The following is a 20,953-nucleotide window of genomic DNA, read 5'->3' as shown; positions in this document are numbered from 1 at the left end:
ACCAATTTAGTGGTATTTTCACTTTTCTTTTTGCTTCGATATGTTCCTCAACAACACATACGCAAAACTGTACTAGTTTCAGATAAATTTATATGCACAAACACTGTGTTTCTCGAGCATCTCCGATTAGAGGAACAATCTGAAGCTGTCTGCAAAGGGTTTGTTTCACATTCTGGCACGATAATTACCCTTGCAGATGCAGACAAGTTGGCCTTTTCCGTGTTGCTTTTTTCACGCAAAACAAGCCCGACGGAATAGTTGAGCGTGTTGGGTGGAGAAGGAGAAGCGCAGAGGTAGGCTATAAATGGATGACATTTGTAGATCCTGAGATGTAAATAAATAATATAAAATAACACCCATTCGCATTCCTCTACTTTTTAATGCATTCTTCGAGTTATTATGTATTTTCGTAATATTCAGCTTAGCAGCTTATTTTATTTCTTTATTTAGCAGCTAAACAAATTCCGTTTTATTTAGAAACTTAGAACCTTACAATAGTACGCATAAACATGGCTACCAACATAACGGTGGTACAGCTGTCAACCGCGGCACTTTGTTTTGCTGTCAAACGAAGCAACACCCCACACATCTGCGTGCGAGCCAAACACGTGCCGGGTCCGGAAAGTAACGCCGGAAAGTAAAGTGAATAAAGTGTATACTTAACTACAATAACATATTGCAATGGGTAAAGTAAAGGTGGAAAAGACGGAGGCCGGCGAAGAGGTCGATATGTCCATCGTAAAGGAGGAGGATTCGTACGAGGAAAAGATACGGAATGCGAGCGCAATCGCGCAACCGATGGCGTCCAAGAAGCTGACCAAAAAGATACACAAACTCATTGAAAAAGGTAAGTTCCAAGTGAGCAGTGAGTTCGTTGGACATGTATTATAGCTTTGCGTAACTGGTTGCAGCATCGAAACAGAAAAACTATCTGCGCAATGGGCTAAAGGATGTACAGATACGCTTGCGGAAGGGCGAGACTGGGTAAGTGGTTGTTCGCAGCTGATCATTGTAATGGAGGATGAAAAAATGTGAGCATTTGCTATTGTTTATCTCCACACAGACTGGTTGTGTTTGCCGGTGATGTGACACCGATCGAAATCATGTGCCATCTGCCGGCAGTGTGCGAAGAGAAGAATATCCCTTACTGCTACATGCCCAGCCGGAAGGATCTTGGTGCGGCGATGGGTGTGAAGCGTGGTACGGTCGCTATGCTGATCCGCGAGCATCCCGACTATCAGGAACAGTACGATAAGCTTAAGGTAGAACTTTCAACCCTTCCCATACCTTCGTGAGCAGCTTGCCGATTGGAACCACAGTGGCCCGTATGTTTTAAATTTAAATCGAAATCTGAATCGTTGAGGAATATTACAAGAATATTTCTTTAAACATCATATGTTTTTACACACACACACATTTTGAATTCAATTTATGAATTTTATACCGGAAGAAAGGAATGAAAAATAATTTTTCGGTTACGAGCAATCGGAAAGTGAATAAGTTCGTGATTGGACAGCCAGATTTATTAAGTTTTGTATTACTGAACTACTATCGAACGTATATAATTAGTCCACCAGATAAATTTTGTCCAATACCGAGAACCCAATAAATCTTCCATGTACATCTACATTAGTAATTTTCTTTTACTATCGCGCACATGCTATATAGCTATTGAATTTTTAAACAATTAAATGGTCAAATGTATATAAATAACCAAACTACACTGTGCTGAAAAATGGATAATTTTTTGCCATGATTTTGGGGAAAATTGATAAATCAGTTTAACACCATCTTGGTTGAAGAAAACAAACTTTTTTTTAAGTAAATTTTTGTGTCACTATCCACGAAACCACGACTAAAGAACACGACACATAGTGAGAAATTCAAGTACAAATATTCTAGTTAATAATAGTCCTAACATGCAAATATCGTTATGAGCGTTGTCATGATGCTGTGAATACCAATATTACTTCAGACCTCGTGGCAATGATGTAAAGAATAATATCCGCTTTGCTCTAGGTATATGGGTTACACATTTAAACAACACTATATCGAAATAGATGAGAAAGTTTGCGGATTGTTCGCGTAAAATCATGTTCCCGCATTCGTTTTGGTTTGCTTTTCTTGTATAAAATTTGCATTCCAATAATGTATGCCTCGCATTTTGGTATAAACTTGATGCTTTGGTATGGTTTAGATGCCTAATATCTGGCCTTATGAATCCTACAAATGGAATACTTTACCTTGTTTTTTAGTAGTAGATTAGTAAACACGGTATAGACAGAATTAGTCTGTTCGTCGTGTGTGTGTTAGCTGAATTGAGTTAGTTAGGTGGATTTTCGTCAATCGATGAATCCTGCTCGCGGATGTAGTTCATCAGCGGTATCATGCGGTCCTGCTGCATTGTCCCTGCTGCGGTGGACTGGCGCAAGATAGCGCTCGGAGGATTCTGTTGCGTCCAGATACCGTACAGTCCTCCGGGTGGATTGCCCAGCGTACTTTGAGATTCTTGTTGCTGCTGTAATGAGAAGGAAGGTAAGTACATTACTATAGTCATGGGTAAATCTTGGTTTTTTTCCAGGGTAGGATTAACATGGCTTCTGGAGTTTAGCGGATTTTTACTAGGATTGGTTCGGAGTAATTACTCCGGATGAATCCAGATTACTCCGGATTTAACAACCCCGGTGTCTGGGTGTATTAATTAATCCACTCCGGAGTTTCCGCCACTACATTATTGTTGATGCAAAAACATTAAACTAATTCCTCCATTTGCATTATTCTTGAAGCTCCGCCCCACTCTTACCATTCCTGACGGTTCCTCAACGAACGGTGGTCCTATGTTTGGCGGTGCCATCATCATCATCGGCTGCATCCGGTGGATTGGCCGACAGGACAGTAACTGTATCGCTTCCACCAACCCATCCTGGCTCGTAATTGACGAGTGCCAGGTTGAATCTGGCGTTGTGCTTTGGCTACGATCGCCGAGCGAAGATTTGGGTGTTGGTCCTGGGCCGCTGGCTGGCACCGCAAGCTTCGAAATCGGCATTAGGCGCGTTTGGTTCCAGTGAACGGTGGATTTATCGGCTTTCGCTTCCCACGGCATCGACCATCGACGCATTTGACTTTCGGGGTCTAGTGCCGCCTCCGAGTTCACTTCCCCTGCTGCCGCTTCCGACCATCGCCGTTGCCCATTCAGCGTGAACAGAGGAAAATTCAGCGGCGATCGTGACCCCCGATAGAATGGGGCCTTCATGCCCGATAAATGGCCCGGATTCGGGAGCGGTCCACGTATATTATCCAAATAACCCTGAATCGGACTCGGGCCACGAATATCATGCGGGGAAGGACCACGCGTTTGCTCGTACGCCGTCGTACCGTGATCGGAGGAAGATCCCTGCGTCGAAATTGACCCCGTCCGATCGTACAGCCGAGCGTTTTCCTGCATTTTCATCCCAAAGTGGGGAGACGGTGTTTGGGAGCGCTGGTCCACCGTTATACCGCCACCGGTACGTGCAATCGTCGCAGCGGCGGACATCGGATGCTGCACCATAGGACAGTCTGGATCGTGCGGGAATCCAACCTGCGTTTGGCACTGGTAGCAGCACATCAGCTGGGCAAACGCATCACACGAAGCGACACAGAACTGGTGCTGCAGATTTATCATCGTTTGTGCGTTGTCCTGCAGTATAAGCTGATTGTACTCCTTGATATGTAGCAGTTCGCCTTCCTGCTCAACCGTGGCCAGCGGTTGCGTTTTAAAGTCCTGCAGCACGCTCACGATGTGCGATTTGACCGTGCTCGTGGCCATAACGGATGCGCGGGCCAGCTCATCCCAGGCGGTAATGAACTGAAAGGCCATGTGTGATGGTATCTGCGAGGTTGTAAAGGGTAGCTGCGGTATCTGGGGCTGCTGTGACTGGGGCGGAGTGGGACCACCTCCTGATGGGTTGTTTCCACCGGATGATGGTCCACCGGCTCCGGTGGCGGAATTTGGTTGATCGAAGTACGCCCACGGCTCGAGTGCGGCTATCGTTTGTGCTAGCCGGTAACCGGCCGCACACAAATTGTTCATGATCTGCAGATAGTTGAGCCATGCACCTAAACACTCGCTGACGGCGGATTTTGCTGAACCGGAGCTGCTCGAACTGGTTGAGGGTGAGATGGAGGAATTGCTGTAGGAAAGCGCTCCCGAACCGAGCGAACTGCGTGGGGTGGTTTGGGTTAGAGGTTGTTGCTGTTGCTGCTGCTGCCCGGTTAGTGGGTCATCTAAATCGCTCATGTTGAATGAGATTTGCCTTTTGTCTTGTCTTATCAATAACTATACCCAGACACAAGAGCAAACGCACTAATTAGAACTATGATTTACGGAAAACTGCCAACCCGGAACCAATAGGCCATTTTGATAACCGTTGCAAGGTAAGCGCAACGGAATCCCAATAGAGGATTCCGTGCGGCGCGAAAAAATTGAAACTGAACAAAACCGAGTGGTAAACGAAAAATTGATGAAAATTCCGATAGCGTTGACAGTTTGTTTACTTTTCGGTGCAGAAAAAAAAGCGACGATGAACTGCAAATGGTTCAGGCAAAAGCATTGAGTGGACCAATTAGATGAGAAAGTATAATGTTTTTATTATTTTTTTAACTTCCAAATACAGTCGATTACTAGCTGAAAAATTAGAAAAGATTTTTTCAGAAATAAGAATTAATCCCGCTATACGGCTAGGTCGCCCTTCAAGAATTAAAAAAATATTAATCCTATTAACAACTTAATGCACAATCTTTCACACCAACCATGTAAAACCTTACAACAGTGCTATAGGAATGAAAGGAAACGAAGAAAAAAACCTTTCAAATGACATTTTGTCCAAAACATAAACATTCCAATTCTGCAAAATTGTTCACTTGCTGCAGTTGCCAGTGAAGAAAGAAAAAAGGCGTACTTACAGGAGATGCGTTCGTAAATCAGCACTTTTTTACTTTTCGTAGGACGATAACGGTTCAAGTTCTGCGTAATAAACCAAGGATGGACAAGTTAACGACGATCAGCGCTGGTCTGTTTATGGCGGCGGATGTCTGTGCCATCGTAAGCCTAGCGATGCCCGATTGGATAGTGACCAGTGTTGGAGGTATTACGGGGAAGCTTATTAAACACGACGTTGGTTTAATTATCTTTCCTCACTCGTTGCAGGTGAAACGCGCTTGGGATTGATGTGGACATGTATGACGCTTTACAACCGGCCACAGGTGTGCTTCACGCCGGAACTGCAGCCGGAGTGGTTTATTGCGCTGATATGCATTTTCGTCGGTTGCATCTGCATCACTACCACCATTATTCTGCTGGCATCCAGCAACTGGGATCGTAATGTGATTCCCTATGCACGGTGGGTCGGTTTTACAGCAAGTAAGTATGCGCTTTTTAAGTAAAAAAAAAGTCTCCAAAATCGAACGTTTACATGTCTCTCTCTTGTCTTCTCGCAGTGGTTCTGTTTTGTCTTGCGGCAGTTATATTTCCGCTCGGATTTCATGTGGATGAAATCGGTGGACAACCGTACCATCTGCCACACTCGCATCAGGTTGGCATCTCGTACATTATGTTCGTGCTGGCCCTTTGGATCACGGTCATATCGGAGCTGTTTGCCGAGAAGGTGTGTCTGCCGCAGTTTTGAATCTGGACGGCGTATATCGATGTATCTCAAATTATGCTGTATTAATGTCCTCCCCCCGTATAGTTCCCATCCCAGTGCTGTTTACATTGAGTGGATTGATAATACTGCTTGATTTCCTAGCGATGGAATTGAACGTTGGATTGTAGACAGAGAAACCAACCAAAAACGAGATGGATAAATAGTGCTTGTAATAGCGTTTAAGGGGTATTATTTTAGGCAATAATTAAGTTAATGATTTCAAACTGTGTATTATTAGTGAGAAAAGAATAAATTTGCAGTGCGATATTTGTTCCTGTACATCTTTGTCAAGCTATGTTTGATGGGTGGTGGTGGTGGGTTGTAACAAAAACATAAACAAACCAGCATAATTCCGTTTGACGTTTGCCGCATCTTGTTTTGTCTAGCGACCGCAGCAGTAGTATGTGTGCGTGCGTGGCTCCATAAAGACCGATCGGAAAACTCATCTGTTTCGTTCATAACGCAGCGGAAACGGAAGTTGATATGAAACAGGCAGGCAGACCCGGTGCTTGCAAGCGGGGCTAGTGATTGTTACGTTTTTAATTGTGGTTGTTAATGTTACTCAATACGCACAAATCGAAGGCCGTATGTGTTCCTTGCTTTCATGCAGTGCTGGTGCAATTCCAGCTACGACGCTCGGTAGGATGGTGATGACGAGGCTGAGGTTACTTGTGGTGCCGTTGCTGCTGCTGACGACGACGACGACAATCGTTAGCAGCGATCAGCAGATAGAGCTTACGGAGCAACTACCAACCGTAATGGTGGCAGTGTTGGTACGGAACAAAGCGCACACGTTGCCATACTTTTACTCCTACTTGGAAGATCTCGACTATCCAAAAGATCGGATGTCGCTTTGGTGAGCTTTCGTATAATCTTTAATACGCCTTGAAAAAAAGTAAATAAAGCAATGCAATCCTCTTTTGTAGGATACGATCGGATCATAATGAAGATCGTAGCATCGAGATTACTAAAGCATGGCTGAAACGAACGTCCGCGCTGTATCATAGCGTAGATTTCAAGTACCGCAGCGAGCCAGGAAAGCGAGATAGCGAGAAAACCAGCACACACTGGAACGAGGAACGATTTAGCGATGTGATACGGCTAAAGCAGGAAGCACTGCAGACGGCGCGGAAAATGTGGGCAGACTTTATATTCGTAAGCGACTTCCAAGGCTTTCCACTATCAGTACGAAAGTACACAGAGCAAAATAAGAACCACCACCGCCATGGTTTTTGGCTATGTCTTCCAAGAAATCATGAACTTATTCTCCTTTTTAAAGTTTAGAATGTTAGTTCAATCTATTTTGAACCTTTTTGGAATCATAAATAGCAACAAAAAATCAAATTCAGCTGCATTTTCAAGATATGTTGGGTATGTGTGCGTGGTATTATTTAGAATGATTGCAATAAGCAGTAATTTCGAGGCCAATTTTTTATATTTGCCAGGTCCATGAGTCCTCATCATTCAGGAGTACGAAGTTGTAGCTTGCCTAATTGTTTGCTGTTTTCTTAAATGAGACAAAAAAAGAATAACTGTAAGGAAACTGGATTTTACTCAGTTCAGGCTTATGAATCGTGGAAATGAACCCACGTAAAATTCATTGTGATCAATTATTTGCAACCTTTTTCATGAATTTATCGGCTTAGATGTGAGCGGTACGTAAAAATGTCGATGCAATGATTCAAACAGGTTCAAAATAGATTGAATTAACGTTCTAAACTTAAAACAAGCAGAAACGGTTTGCAATTTTTGAAGATCATGCAAAAACAGTGTATTCTAATCCACACCCTGTCTCTGTGTCCGTAGTTTCTCGATGCCGATGTCTTCCTCACAAACAGCAACACGCTGCGCAAACTGATCGAACGCAAGCTCCCGATCGTCGCCCCCATGCTCGTGTCCGACGGCCTGTATTCGAACTTTTGGTGCGGTATGACACCGGACTATTACTACCAGCGGACGGATGATTATAAAAAGATTTTAAACTACGACCAGGTCGGCCAGTGGCCCGTACCGATGGTACATACGGCGGTGCTGGTTAGCCTCAACATAGCCCAAACTCGTCAGCTCGCATTTGAGCGGAAAAACCTGCCGGCTGGCCGGTACGATGGTCCGGTGGATGATATCATCATCTTTGCCATGTCGGCAAACTACTCCGGAATCCCGATGCACGTGTGCAATGAGCTGCTGTACGGTTATATTATGGTACCGCTGGAAGCGGGTGAAACCGTACCGGGGAAAGATTTGGAACAGCTGACCAATGTGCTGAGCTACATCGTGAATGAGTATGGGGAGGTGAAGCTGAAGCAGGATTTGGGTCGATTTGTACCGGATGTTCCAAAGTAATGTTTAAAGATGAATTTGTATCGAATAAGAAAATTTATACTAACGCGAATGGTTCCATTTGTACAGAGATAAACTTTCACTTTCGCACATCTACATGATCAATCTGGAGCGTCGTGCGGAGAGGCGTACGAAAATGAAGCAGCATTTCGATTTGCTCGGACTGGACGTGGAACACTTTCCGGCCGTTGATGGCAAGCAGTTGAGCGATAAGAAAGTGCACGATATGGGTATACGCTTCCTGCCCGGTTATGCCGATCCATTCCACAAGCGGTACGTTTCTTGCAAGAGTTCTATTAGATCTCGATTTGATCATTTTCGTACATCTCCCTATTCCAGCCCAATGACGATGGGTGAAATCGGATGCTTTTTAAGTCACTACAACATCTGGGAACGTATGGTACGACTTAATCAGCAGGAGGTACTAGTGCTGGAGGATGATATCCGGTTCGAACCGTTCTTTCGCCGACGGGCTTACGGTGTGCTGGCCGATGCACGTCGTATCGGTGGCTGGGAATTGATCTACTTCGGTCGGAAACGGTTGCAGGAAGAGGATGAAAAATGGATCGATGGATCGGAGTACTTGGTAAAGGCGGGATATTCCTACTGGACGCTCGGGTACGTTATATCGCTCGAAGGTGCGAAGAAACTGCTACGGGAAAACCCCCTTGGAAAGCTACTACCGGTGGACGAGTATCTTCCGATCATGTTCGACAATCATCCGAACGATAGCTGGTCAAGCCATTTCCGGGATCGTACGCTGAGTGCGTGGAGTGCGGCACCATTGTTGCTGTACCCGACGCACTACACCGGTGATGAAGGATACATTTCCGATACGGAAGATTCACTCCGTATTGATGGGACGCTACCGACGATTGGTGCTGGTAGCAAGGGTGGCTCCGGGATGGTTAATAACGATACACGCGATGGTGCACAAGTACCAGCAAGCGAACCAAAGAAAGGTGACAAGGAACAGTTGCCAAATTCACCGACCTTATTGGCCGATTCGGGGATCGGTCAGGGTGAGCATGATCTAGAGACGAAGAATAGACGCAGTGAGCTATAGCGTGCTAAAAACAAGAGAACGACCATTTCGTTAGCATTATACCAAAAAGACGGAACCAACTCGAACTCGAATCGTAGATGGAATAGAATTGCGATAATATTAATGTGCCTTATAATCGATTTTAAGAAACCGCCATAACACACATACGATACTTGCCATACACATTGCTATTGTGCAGAAGTTTCCCAATTTTTAGATGGAATTTGTTTTAAATCCATTAAACAGTTAAAAGTAATAAATCATGCAATCTTATATTTTAATTCCCCAATGGAAAATGGTGGCCGCTTATTCTGTACCGTAACATCCGAATGTGCTAGGTTGAATACTTTTCTGTAGACATAGTAGGCTGCTGCTAAATGTATAATCGTAGTAGTCATTGGTTTCATCGTTTCACGTTAAGGGCACGATCCACTTTTTTATTCCTTTTCTAGCGACTTTGGATCTTTGAGACACCCTTCGCCTCTTTCACAAGGTATGGGACACGGAAGGTTTCAAAATCAAAATTTCTGGTTCTCATGGCAGTCGCATTTTGAAAACGTGGCCCATAGACATGCTACCTACACTACACGGGACATGGTGTGAAAGCTGAAATCTGAGTTTTGAGATATTTTGATTGTTTTGCATCAATTCGAACAATTTGAAATTAGCCGTGGCCGTCTGCCTTCTAATTTATAACGAAATTATCTTCTAGTTCAGCTTAGTTGAACACCCCTGCACTTTGACCCACACGGTACGAATACACGGAATATTGCTACTTGCGGTTCGGTGTGCGTGTCGGCGAAAGACTTTTCTGCAGCCTGTCAAAACATTCCATTCGTGTTTGTGAACCGCAACGGGGAGCTGTTTAATTGTTTTGGAACGCTCGTCTGTGTTTGTGTCCCTCGTGTAGTGTGAATGTCGCGTTTGTGTATGTCGGTGCCGTACGTGTGCCGCTCCTTTCCCGGTGCAGTATTTTGTGAGGTAAAGCAAGAAAACAGAAAACAAACAGTATCATTCACGCAACATCCGTGATACACGCACAAATGCTGTTCCACACGGCTCAAAGCGGTGGTGCTGTGCTGAACCCTAAATAGATGGAAGACGAAGAGAAAAAAAAATCATAAAAAGCGCAGTTGTGAATGGAATCGCGTAACCCGTCGGTCAAGCGTGTGCGTAAACTGGGTGTATGTGTGTGTAAAGGGAGTTGTGTGTTGTTTTTTTTATGCTTCCGTGTATGCTTCGAGCGCGGGGCACAGATTTATATTTGGGAGTTTTTTCTACAAGCATAAAAGGCAAAATATAGCTACATGTATTGTCTGTCAAGCTGGCGCGGCGTAACAACAAACGAAATGTCAAATCAGTACACACAACTTCCTTCTGTGGTGCGCAAACACCCTACCCGGCCCTACCCAGCCAAGCCAGCCAGTCTTTTCCACCCCTAAGGGCTGCAAGAATGCGCGATTGAATGCGCTCTAAAGAAAGCACAAAAACATGGGCCAAACATAAAGCTGATCGAAGAAGAGTTGGCCAGAAGTTGACTTCAAGTTGGCAAGTGGTCGTCGCATTTTCCTGGGATGCTAACGATAGGTGCGTGTGCGATTCTTCCTAGTGTTTTGTTCTAAAAGCCCTAAAAGAAGTTAGTTTACTCTAACTTCGTTTGTGATAACGCGCGCGTGCTGTGCGGATGGTGTGATGCTTACGTGCGTTCGTGCTGCCAAGCATAAAGTGCGTGAAATTATGTGAATTGATGGTGCCTTTTTTCCTCTCCGTGCCTGTGTGCGTTCTAGATGACCAAAGAAGGCTAGGGAAATAGATTAAATTCCAATTTCAGGCAAGCAAATCAACGATGGGGAAGAAAAGCTTACCACGACAGTGAATGGCGCGTTCGTGTGTGTGTGGTTTCCATGGTAATAATCTCCTACCGTGCGCGTCAATCGGGCCAGGTTCACTTCCGGCGTTTCTTGTGGAAGTTTTTATACTACCAGGATAGGTATCCGGTGTAGTTGACCGTCTAAAATTTTCCAAAGAAAAGGGCGTGTTTGATAGAAGGAATGTGCCACTCCAGTGTACGATGCACTGCATGGCACACTCCGACTCTGGAAGATGTTAAATTCCGTTTCCTGAAGGGCGTGATTTGAAAGTTTTCCTTCTTGAGCGAAGAGACCAATGTGTACATTAAAGGTAAGTAAAACTGTATTTTAAATAATCTTATAAACCTCTCTCTAAACAATGCTACATCGCACCGTAATTAAAGAATCGAACCGATAGAGCGATAAGCAATAATTCGATAATGATGTAAACAAAACGATTCCCCCACTCCGGCCGTTATTCCGATTCCGGTTTCGAGAGCACGTGAGTAGAATTGAGCAGGTTTGAAATGGGGCTGTGGAATGATTAGATAATTGTAGCGCCACGAGCGTCTGATGAGTTTGCCGGTTATCGGCCTAACTGAATGTCTGGTGAATACTGGATGAAAATCGCCGAAAAGGTGCCCAGATGATAAGGAGACAAAGCAAAAACCAGTCAGTCGGGTGGCAAGCATTGATAGATACGTTATAGACGTCAGATTATTCCCATCGGGGTCACTATAAATTGTGAATTATAAAGTTTATGACTTAAAATAGAGGCATCGGTCTTTTTAGCACAAATCGGGTTGGGTTCAGGGAGGTCTGAATATCTAGCTACGGGTTAGCACTCGCTAGATTCTGGAAAGTTCTTGGTCTAGCTGCCATTTCTGGCTTCCTTAGCTTGATAATACCTGTGGCACAAGCGTCCCTATTAACGGAAGAGACGGACCACGGCTTTGATACTCGGTCTTTCAGACGGCAGGACCGGGGTTCTAATCCCATTCAGACCATCCCACCGTAGTGAGGACTGACTACCCAACTAAGTGGCATCAGTAAGAAAGTCGTTAAGCCGAGAAGAAAATGTAGTCGATTAGCCCCGCCAATTGCAATAATGTTATACACTGATGGGCAATAGATTAAGACCACCTGATATTGTACGTAGGCTGCTTTTTGTGTTTCTGGCCTAATAATAAAAATGCAATTTTTTATCATCAACAATTGTTTTATGCTTTTTCAATGTGTTCTCCATCATGATTCATACACTTTTGCATTGGCTCGAAAGAATTGTCGAAGCACTTTTTCCACTCTGATTGAGATACCTCCCAAACGTGGTTTTTGGACGCTTCAACTTCTTCTGGAGACAAAAATCGTTGACAATTCTTTTTTCCGATGCATGAGAGCTTGGATTGTCATGGATAAGAATTATCCGTCTTGTGTAGTTCGTTTTGTCGAATTTCTCAGAAGACTTCACCTTGTGTTTGTGCAAAATAGTGTTTATGCTGGTGAAAGAAATACCTGAAGATACCTCTTTCTCACAGTATGTCACATGACGATCTTGTGCAATTAGATCTTTAACGGCATCAATGTTCTCAGGCACAACGGTCGTATTTGGACACGTCGGCCACGATTAAATTCATTATACCAGTTTTTAACAGTACCATAGGATGTTGCTTCTTCGCCATACAAAGAATTGAGTTCTTCCATTTTTTTGGTTTGATTTGTTCAAGTCAATGTAAGCATCATAAATGATGGTCGTACGTCAAAATGTTGTGAGTGTGATTATGATCCAAAATGTCAAACGTTCGAATAAAAATATCAGATTGCATCTGGCAACACTTCTTGTGGCCTAGGGCAAAAATATGTGTAGTAGCTCATGCACATAAGGTAAAAATGAGATTGTGGTGCAAGTTTTCAAGGAATTGATCACTAGATCGATATGTTTTGGCTGTAAAATTAAGTTGAACATTTTGAACTTTTAAATTAATTCTTAGTCCATTCTGTTGAAAGCTTGTGTCCATTAAACAATTTTTAAATTCAAATAAAAAACTCGTTATGGTTTTATAGTTGGAACTGGATAGCTCTGATAGTAAAAAAGTCGGCTTTTTTAAAACCCTTTTCAGGTGTTTAATTCTAACACAGAGATTTATGAGCGTACGGCCATAAATAAAATTGGTATAAATAGTTGAGATGCTGATGAACATTTTACCAATATTTAGTAAAGTTCTATCTAGTAGAAGTATCCAAAATAGTAGTTAGTATATCGAATACTAAAATGGTCTTAATCTTTTGTCCATCACTGTATAAAGGTTCTAGTTTTAATACGACACCATATGTTTAATGAAGAGGAATTGTTGCAGACATTGCACAACTTAAAACTGACAGAAGATTCATAATAGAAGACGACAGAAAAGTATCAAAATTTGCTATAATTTTACCAGAATATCTGATAAACCTTCAAAATTGAATTTCTATTTTGAACCCTCATCATGTACCTCCCCTGGCAGCAAACGAAGCCCACATGCTAATGCGTACGATGACAAGCTATTTCTAATGACGCAATTATACTTTCTCACTTTCACCCCTCGCGTCTTATTGCTCCGGGCTAGCTGCAAATGTGTGTTTGCATTTTGCATCGTGTTCGTCGGTGTGCCTTGCAGTCCCATGCAAAAGCAATGGGGCCCGGAGCTGTAAAAAATGCAACTGTGTTTGGTCGTGGTAGTACGGACTCGCGCCGGCGCGCTTGCAATTTACCGAATTTCGCTTACCTCCGGAAAACGGAACCTACGGTTTGTGTGTGTCTGTGTGAGAGAGAGAGAGAGGAAGAGATGCACACAGAGGATGCATTTTCCGAGTTTTCTATTTTCATCCAGGAAAGGCAATGAACTTGAATCCTGCTCATTCTGCCCTGGCACTCGATGGTGTATCATCGATTTGTGCTCGACCTCCACGATGATGACGAAAGGGGTAGCATACGGACACAAAACGGCACACATACATGTGCACCTTTTCCCTCCTGCTTGGTGTGGTGCATTCCTTTACTGCTTTGCGCTAGAGAGACAGGTGAACAGGGCGAAAGTCTGCTACTCTAGCTCAGCACCATTTGAACGTTTATTATGAAATTCTTCCCCTGTGTATGTGTGCCTGCAGTAGGAATGTAGGGATGTGCTTCAGCAAGGACTGCATTATTGAAATCCGCGCAGTTGCAGTCCTGCGAACGGTTAATGTTATAACAAAAAATCACTTTCAATTTCCTGCATTGAGCCGTTGGAATCGTTCCGACTCACTCCATCCGAACGTATCGTCCTGCTCCATGCTAGGCACATTATTCTGAACTGATTGTTTGCATTTTTTGGCTTCCTTAAAAAAATAGCTAGCTATCCCTTTTCTTTTTTGAGAAAAAGCTAAAATTTTGAAGCACATTTGTATATGCTCAGAAAATGCTTTTAACTTTATTCTGTTGGAGAGAAAAAATAGCCGCGGATTTTTTGCATCACTTTTTTTTTCTACGGCGATCCGTTCTTTCCTTCCAGGAAGAATGCATTCTTGGAGATCGTTGTCCTTACGGCTTCCCAAAAGTTCGTTGCTTCCCGGCATTTTTTTTTTTGGTTGCCTTATGTACAAACACCAAAAAACCGTCGTCGTATTATGCTGTGCTATGTTTTGGACGAAGCGTAATGGCGTTGCATCACCACGCCCTTGCAAACATGCGACCGGATCGATCGATGACATTTGCCTACCGGTGCCTGACCTAGGGCAATGCCACGCGAGGTTCATTTTTGCCATTTACGGAGGATCATTGAACATACGGCTGTGTAGGGTGTACCTGACGCGAGATATGCGGCTTGGGGAATACATTCCCCAATTTTCTAGTCCATTGCCACTGGTTATAGTTATCTGCTGGGGCTTCTTGTTTCTTGTCAGGACTTAGGAATACAAATAAACATACGTTCAAAAGAGGATTCATTGGCATCTTCTAAGCACACAGTTTATCGATCGACCTTAGGACTAACTCCACCAATCGCAACATTAACCTTCGAACCGGAATTCGCCGTAATTCCAACAATTTCCTTCGTCTTATCCTTCGTCATCGGGACTTTGCACTTGTTGGGTGTGTCCCTTACACGTATTATATAAAACAAGGGGGAAAAAATGGCAAAAAAACTTAGGTCACGTTTGTGCCTTCACCAGCTTTCATCCACATGGGCTTTGGTGTGATTTCAGTTGGAATGTCCTTGCGCATACCGTTGCACCAAATGGCGCCGGGGCAACGATTGGTGCGAGCAGGAGCTTCCTGCGACCGAGGAGAGTCGCAAGGTCGTTCGGTTCACGTGCAGCATACGGTGCAGCCAGGTTACGATGGATGCTGACCCGACTGTTGACCCTATTTGTGTACATGCTGCGCCTTCAACTGAAGTTACTCGTCGATTCGTCCTGCAAAAAAAAGGTGCGGTTTCCCGTACATGTTTTATTAAAATAATTCGTTAACTTCTTGCTGTTTTTTTTGGGCAGCTTGTACATAATGGTGGACCTACGACAACTAATGGTGCGATGAAATCGATAAGGTAGCGTAGGTTGCCTTCGATGTATTGCTTTCAAAAATTCTAATTTTAAACACATACAAGCAATAATTCAGCTTAAAATATCTTTCCGAAGCGTCGATGGAGTCGCCTGGTAAGCTGTAGAGTTGTTTTAAGGATATGGGAAATTACTGCAAGGGAAGTGCGTCATACAGCGCGCGTACAAAAGCGTATATAAGCCGCGCTATGTAGTCTTTGAACACTTTGGAGGTCATGCACGGCAATGCCTAAATTCGGCTTTGGTTAGTATGTGTGAGAGCAGCGTTATAAGGAAGGGATGCATTTTTCGCCACACATAACACCAGGGCAATGGACGTCACTGGCCAGGGATTTCGTAGCCGGTTAAGGATGTTTTCGTTCGAATCTGCACGGCAATCAGTACATTTCGTATCTTGCTCACAGTTTACAGTGAAAGTTCAAAGGTGGTTTGTTGTTCATTGTAATAGAGAGAGGGTATTCTGGGCATGTGTGAAGTGCATTTGTTTGTTTAACCAATTTTCAGAATCTCTACTCTCTTGAGAATGTCTAGGTTAAATATTCTTGTGATAAAGTGGTGTTATGAGCTCTGAGCTTGCAAATAATGACGTTAATGTACCATAAGAGCACCGTAAAACGAGATAATTCTATGGGAATGCTTCTCGAAATCAAAAGATCCACATAAGAGCTGCGCCAACCCGCGCATACAGTGATGTACCAGCTAGAAACGGATCCGTAGGCAAATGGAAAACAATAACCCATTTTTTTCTCGGAAGAACACTTGTTTGGAGGGTAAGCGCGCTCTGTGTTACGCTTCCCAGCGCGCCGTACCAAGCAAATGAGTTCAAGACGAACCCCGAAAAGTGCTAAATGGAGCGGAATGTATGGAAGAATGCAGGCGCAAACAAACAAACAAAAAAATCGTGTAATAATAATTCGCCATTCTTGACCGGGGTTGTGGGGTTGAGGCAAACGAAAGAGCGAAGGCAACAAGCCGAAGTACTATGGGGCAGGCACAGTGTGCGAAGGAACGATAAACACAATATAAATGCTAAAAATGGTTCGAAATGAATGTTGGCGTAGGTTCGGGACTGGGTTGTAGCATGCTTACCCCCGCTTCGAACTGCAGGCTTCCGAGCAAATGCCCCAATATTGGGCCGTTATTCGATTCTCTTACCTCACAATGCTTTTCTTACATATCCTTCGTAGTTTTGTTTTTGTTTAAATTATTTTGCGTGCTATAGTTGATCGTTTCTGTGTACAAATATTAAGGAAATTATATTAATTTCCAAAAAGCCTAGCAATCGGAAAGGCACAACTTTCCATACATTTGAGTTATCTTTTTCGATGTAGCATAAAGTACTGTTCGTTTAGAATTTGGTCACTCTATCTTATGTACTACTGTGCCCGAAAAACAAAGTGACTTTGCTTTTTTTCTTAAATGGTTTTTCTATTAGGCCAAATGAATGTCATCACCTTCGAAGCAATTCCCTTCCAATGCAATGCACCTCTTCTACCTCTTCTCCCACTGCTTGAAGCAGGTGGAAAACGCGGATCCTATGATGTCCTTTAGTTCCGCCGTCGCTGTGACTTCGCGATCTCCTCGAAAGTTTCAAAAAGGTGTCCTCGAAGCGGCCGTTTCAGCTTGTTGCCACACCCAGAAGCTGGCTGGTGCCAAATCTGCCGAAAACGGCGAGGTTGCGGAACAATTTGGGTGCCAGTTATTGCGAAAAACTCCCTCAAAATGATGGCCGTATTGGAGGGCCTATTATCGTGGTGCAAAAACCAGCTGTTGTTTCTTCACAAATCCGGCCGGATTTGGACGACGTGGGCGCCGTCGGTCGAGGTGGATAGACCATCCCCCCGGAAGGTCCTTGTCTTCATGGCCATTCTTAAATTCCCAAAGGCTCTTTGTAACATCCTCAACGTTTCCGAAGCATTTTTTTCATTGCCCCAAAAACATTTGATACATACATGTATTGGAGCACTCTTCCCTCTTATGGAGTGGTTTTGGCATGATCGTGCTTGTTTCAGTTATTATTAACGATGGAGCTGCAACGTAGACAATTAATTGTGAAAAAACACTTAGAAAATTCCACATGGTCCGAGAGAAAAATAGGAAAATTCCTTAAAAACGCGTCTTCTACATTTGAATATGTTTTTGGAACGGTTTCGAGAACGTCAAAGCATCACTAGAAAGGTACATCAAAATCGTCTTTCAGGAACAGTGGATCGTCAGCTGAGCTGGAAGTTGTTGACATCGCTACAGATTAACCATGGACTTTCGGATGGGGATATTGCAAAAAAAAATAGATTTGTAGCATAAGGTACCGTCAAAAGAATCGGATTGAGTGCAGACTACCCCTCTTTTCGTGCCTCAAAGCAACGAAACCGTACTTTAAAGCTTAATTACATCGTGAAATCACGCGCCCCAAAATTTGTATGTCCTGGTTCTAACGAGGTACGCGGGTTGCGTTCTTATGGATGACGAAATGTACATAAAAATATATTTGAGGTAGGATTCCCAACAAATAAGTTCGTTATTGCTGACAAATTTGCCCGCAAACTCATGGTATAGTAAGTCATCTGCAACTGTGGTCACATAACACGGGTTTTTAGAACAAATCAATCTATGAACTCGACAGTTTATGGAGAGCAGTGTCCGGAAAAGGATGTTTTGCATTTTAATAAAGCTCATAAAGGCCCAATTAAGCTCTGGATATCCAATTGGAAAAAAACAGCCCCTGTAGTGGATAAACCAGTTGTGCTTCAGCTATGAGAGATATCAAAAGGAAGTTGCTTATGTTCAGCCGTACATAAATAAATCAATTTTTCTTGAATTTTGTGATGAAAGAACAATAAAAAAACCTTTCGTTTGATGTGAAATTATATTTCTACGTTAAAAATTTCCCGTTTTACAGCCTGTGATGAGCGACCGAATTCTAAATGAATGACTCATTAATTTGATAATTTAGAAGCATGCAAAGTAGTTGGAAGTGTAACGGAATAAAGTCAAATTGCAACAGGAAGGTCTTCCATGATCTAAGGTTAATTATCCATTTGTGAATAAGCCACTCAAGGGAAGTCAAAAATGATACACCAAGGTCTCTAGAAACTGCAGATCATCATTATCAAATCAAATACGAGACGATGCATGGAAAGAAATCGGTAAAATAACGAGCGCTATGAGCTCTATCGTGATTGCATTATTGTCCTGCGAACAAGACTCACCTCCGGTGAGTTGGTCATGTCATGAAAACGGTACCGTACAACCCAGTTCGAGGCTGTCCACTTAGACAGATGTAGACCCGAATCGTGTTGGTGAGCAGACCAAGTAAAGTTGATTGTAATAATTCCGCAAAACCTCGCAAAACGGAATTCAACGGCTACTCCGCACCACAAGAAACTATTTAAAACACTTAGGTTTTCGTGTCCTTTTTTGTTTTCGAATGACTCCTAATCCTAAAAAACTTGTACCATTTGTAACACCTTCTCATTGCCGAAGCACTCAACGTTGTTTTTGTTTTGCCTTGTTGGTTAGTATCTCTCGGAAACTTTCATTGTCAATTGAAAAAAAGGTGAACTCTTTGCTCGCTGACCAAGAACTTTGTTGTTATTCTAACAAAGTGCTTTTTCACGTTTCGGTTTTCGTTGATCCCGAGACGGAAACCGAGAGCTGGTGCAAAGTTGCTCGTTACGTAAAGTTAGCGTAGTCAACGCAATTTTGTGCACTCGGTTCACATCTTCATCCCTTTGCTTGCTTACTGCTCGCCGAATGGCGTAATCGAGAGTACGTCTGGGTAGTGCGTTCGACTTTGATAAATGGTTGACATCTTACTTCTGCCACATGATTGCTATTTTGCCTTTCTTTTTTTTGGGACTGTCGGCTTTTGCAGGATGAAGAAATGGTTCGGGTGCTGTTGTTCAATGTACAGAATTGGAATGATTTGTACATATCTTGAAGGACTGGAAATCGCTGATATGGATCGCTCAGCTAAATGACAGGACAAATGGTAGGTTATTTATCTAAAAGTATGTTTTATAATACTTTCTTTTCTATTTAGTATGATGTGTTTGGTACACATTGTGTCTCCAGTGACGTAGTGATATCGGGATATTGAATCACGATACTCATTTCCTTTGCATCATCTGATATTCAAACGTCCTTGACCCGCTGCATTGCAAATGTGTGAAGTTGTATGTTCACGGAAATAACGTGGTACGACTGGTTGGATTAATCCTCGTATCCTTGAAGAGAGACAGAGAGTGTAATGATCGGTTCATCGCGTGATGAGAAGAGCTGGGTTTGCGAGGTGTTGGAGAGTATCTGGGCGGGGAAAAATGTGTGGATTTGTTTTTCATTCGCAATGTGGGAGCTGAAAACACCGACTCAGTTTGTCCGTTTTCTCAGAATCTTTGCCAACGCCGTCACAACAAGAACGGGCAGTACAACGGCTGCCCAGACGGAACTCACGCTCAAATGGCCAGGATCGGACGGGGCAAGCACTCTCTTTCGTCCTTGGCACAGTGTAGAACCGACCGTGCCGCACTCATTCGTCTTCATTAGTGTCGCAGGGTGAGTTCCCATTTTTCCTCGTGCAGTCGTGCCGTTCGACGTTTGGCCTATCAGAACTCCTTCCTTTTGGCAAAGCTTTTCGCCGGGAGCTTTCGGCACACGTCTAGAAAGTTGAGCAAAAGTGAAGGTTTTGTTCTCCAGTTTTGGGTTTGATGACGACTTTTCGATTTTCACCATCTGCTTGAGCAAGAACGAACCGACATCTTCTGCCAAACGGGAGAGTCCTTGTTGAAGCTTTCCCCAGTGCTAAATGCGTGCCTTTCGTTTTCGCTCAAACAACGTAAGGATGGCTTGAGATGTTGGTGGGTTTTGGGAAACAAGGAAGGAAGTACGGCGCTGCTGATATTATTAGTATTATTGTAAGGATTGCTTTGTCTGGCCCAAGACGTCCTTGACTAGAGGTCGCAGGTTCATTGGACCAATTCGGGCCAGACGCTGGGCAATATTTTCTTTCCACTCACAGCACGCTCACTCTCCCGCATCCACGCCACTACTCGCTCGGTTGACACTTGGAATTTTCCGCACCTTTTCGCTCTTGTTTGCGGTACGGACGAGCGTGGATTTCCGCAAAATCTTCTTCCTGATTCGTCTGGGGACAGGCAGTTTTGTTTTTCCTAGCGATTGCTGTGTTCGATTTTGGGAGGTTGTGAACATTTTTACTACTGCGGCCTGTGCGAATGAGTTTTTCGTGTAGATATTTAGACGAAACATTGTTAAATGGTAAAAGCAGGGTAATTTTTAAAGGGTTTAAAATAATTTTTTGTTATTTAATTTTGCAATTAATGTTTTTGAAAACAGTTACAAGAAGATAATCAAACGTAAATTTAGCAGTGTCCCTTTTTTTTTCAATGATTGATTGAAATAAAACAAGAATTTAAATTATTTCCATCACAAAAAGATAATTTATG

At 43.3% G+C, this 20,953-nt stretch overlaps 6 protein-coding genes across 7 annotated transcripts in view; 3 read left to right on the top strand and 3 right to left on the bottom strand.

Annotated features, from left to right (window-relative positions):
* Positions 1-20,953, bottom strand: part of LOC126568579 (histone H3.3A-like) — a 537,920-nt gene that overhangs the window by 12,888 nt on the left and 504,079 nt on the right. The gene's annotated exons all lie outside the window — the stretch shown is intronic.
* Positions 1-20,953, bottom strand: part of LOC126568601 (uncharacterized) — a 447,537-nt gene that overhangs the window by 75,722 nt on the left and 350,862 nt on the right. The window lies entirely within an intron of this gene.
* On the top strand, positions 682-1,308 carry LOC126568557 (H/ACA ribonucleoprotein complex subunit 2-like protein). Its single transcript, XM_050225055.1, has 3 exons — positions 682-847; positions 912-984; positions 1,064-1,308. The coding sequence occupies exons 1-3, from the start codon at positions 682-684 to the stop codon at positions 1,293-1,295; spliced, it is 471 nt and encodes a 156-aa protein (XP_050081012.1). The 3' UTR covers positions 1,296-1,308.
* LOC126568085 (uncharacterized) lies at positions 2,321-4,280 on the bottom strand. The gene is made up of 2 exons (XM_050224503.1): positions 2,804-4,280; positions 2,321-2,518 (listed from the first exon to the last, which is right to left on the bottom strand). Exons 1-2 carry the CDS (start codon positions 4,277-4,279, stop codon positions 2,324-2,326), a joined length of 1,671 nt encoding a protein of 556 aa, XP_050080460.1. The 5' UTR covers position 4,280; the 3' UTR covers positions 2,321-2,323.
* On the top strand, positions 5,009-5,666 carry LOC126568543 (uncharacterized protein C16orf52 homolog A). The gene is made up of 3 exons (XM_050225039.1): positions 5,009-5,126; positions 5,189-5,401; positions 5,479-5,666. Exons 1-3 carry the CDS (start codon positions 5,024-5,026, stop codon positions 5,664-5,666), a joined length of 504 nt encoding a protein of 167 aa, XP_050080996.1. The 5' UTR covers positions 5,009-5,023.
* The window catches only part of LOC126568029 (glycosyltransferase 25 family member), a 376,451-nt gene continuing 361,869 nt past the window's right edge, over positions 6,372-20,953 (top strand). For both annotated transcript variants that reach the window (XM_050224425.1, XM_050224426.1), the window contains exons 1-5: positions 6,372-6,540; positions 6,611-6,839; positions 7,491-8,023; positions 8,094-8,297; positions 8,364-9,091. In XM_050224425.1, the coding sequence (XP_050080382.1) occupies positions 6,443-6,540; positions 6,611-6,839; positions 7,491-8,023; positions 8,094-8,297; positions 8,364-9,090 (1,791 nt within the window). In that variant the 5' untranslated portion in view covers positions 6,372-6,442 and the 3' untranslated portion in view covers position 9,091. The remainder of the gene's footprint in view (positions 6,541-6,610; positions 6,840-7,490; positions 8,024-8,093; positions 8,298-8,363; positions 9,092-20,953) is intronic.

This window comes from Anopheles maculipalpis, chromosome 2RL (assembly GCF_943734695.1).
Source record: "Anopheles maculipalpis chromosome 2RL, idAnoMacuDA_375_x, whole genome shotgun sequence".
NCBI lineage: Eukaryota > Metazoa > Arthropoda > Insecta > Diptera > Culicidae > Anopheles > Anopheles maculipalpis.
The sequence above is the reverse complement of the archived record's forward strand: the minus strand, read 5'-3'. Positions and strand labels throughout refer to the sequence as shown.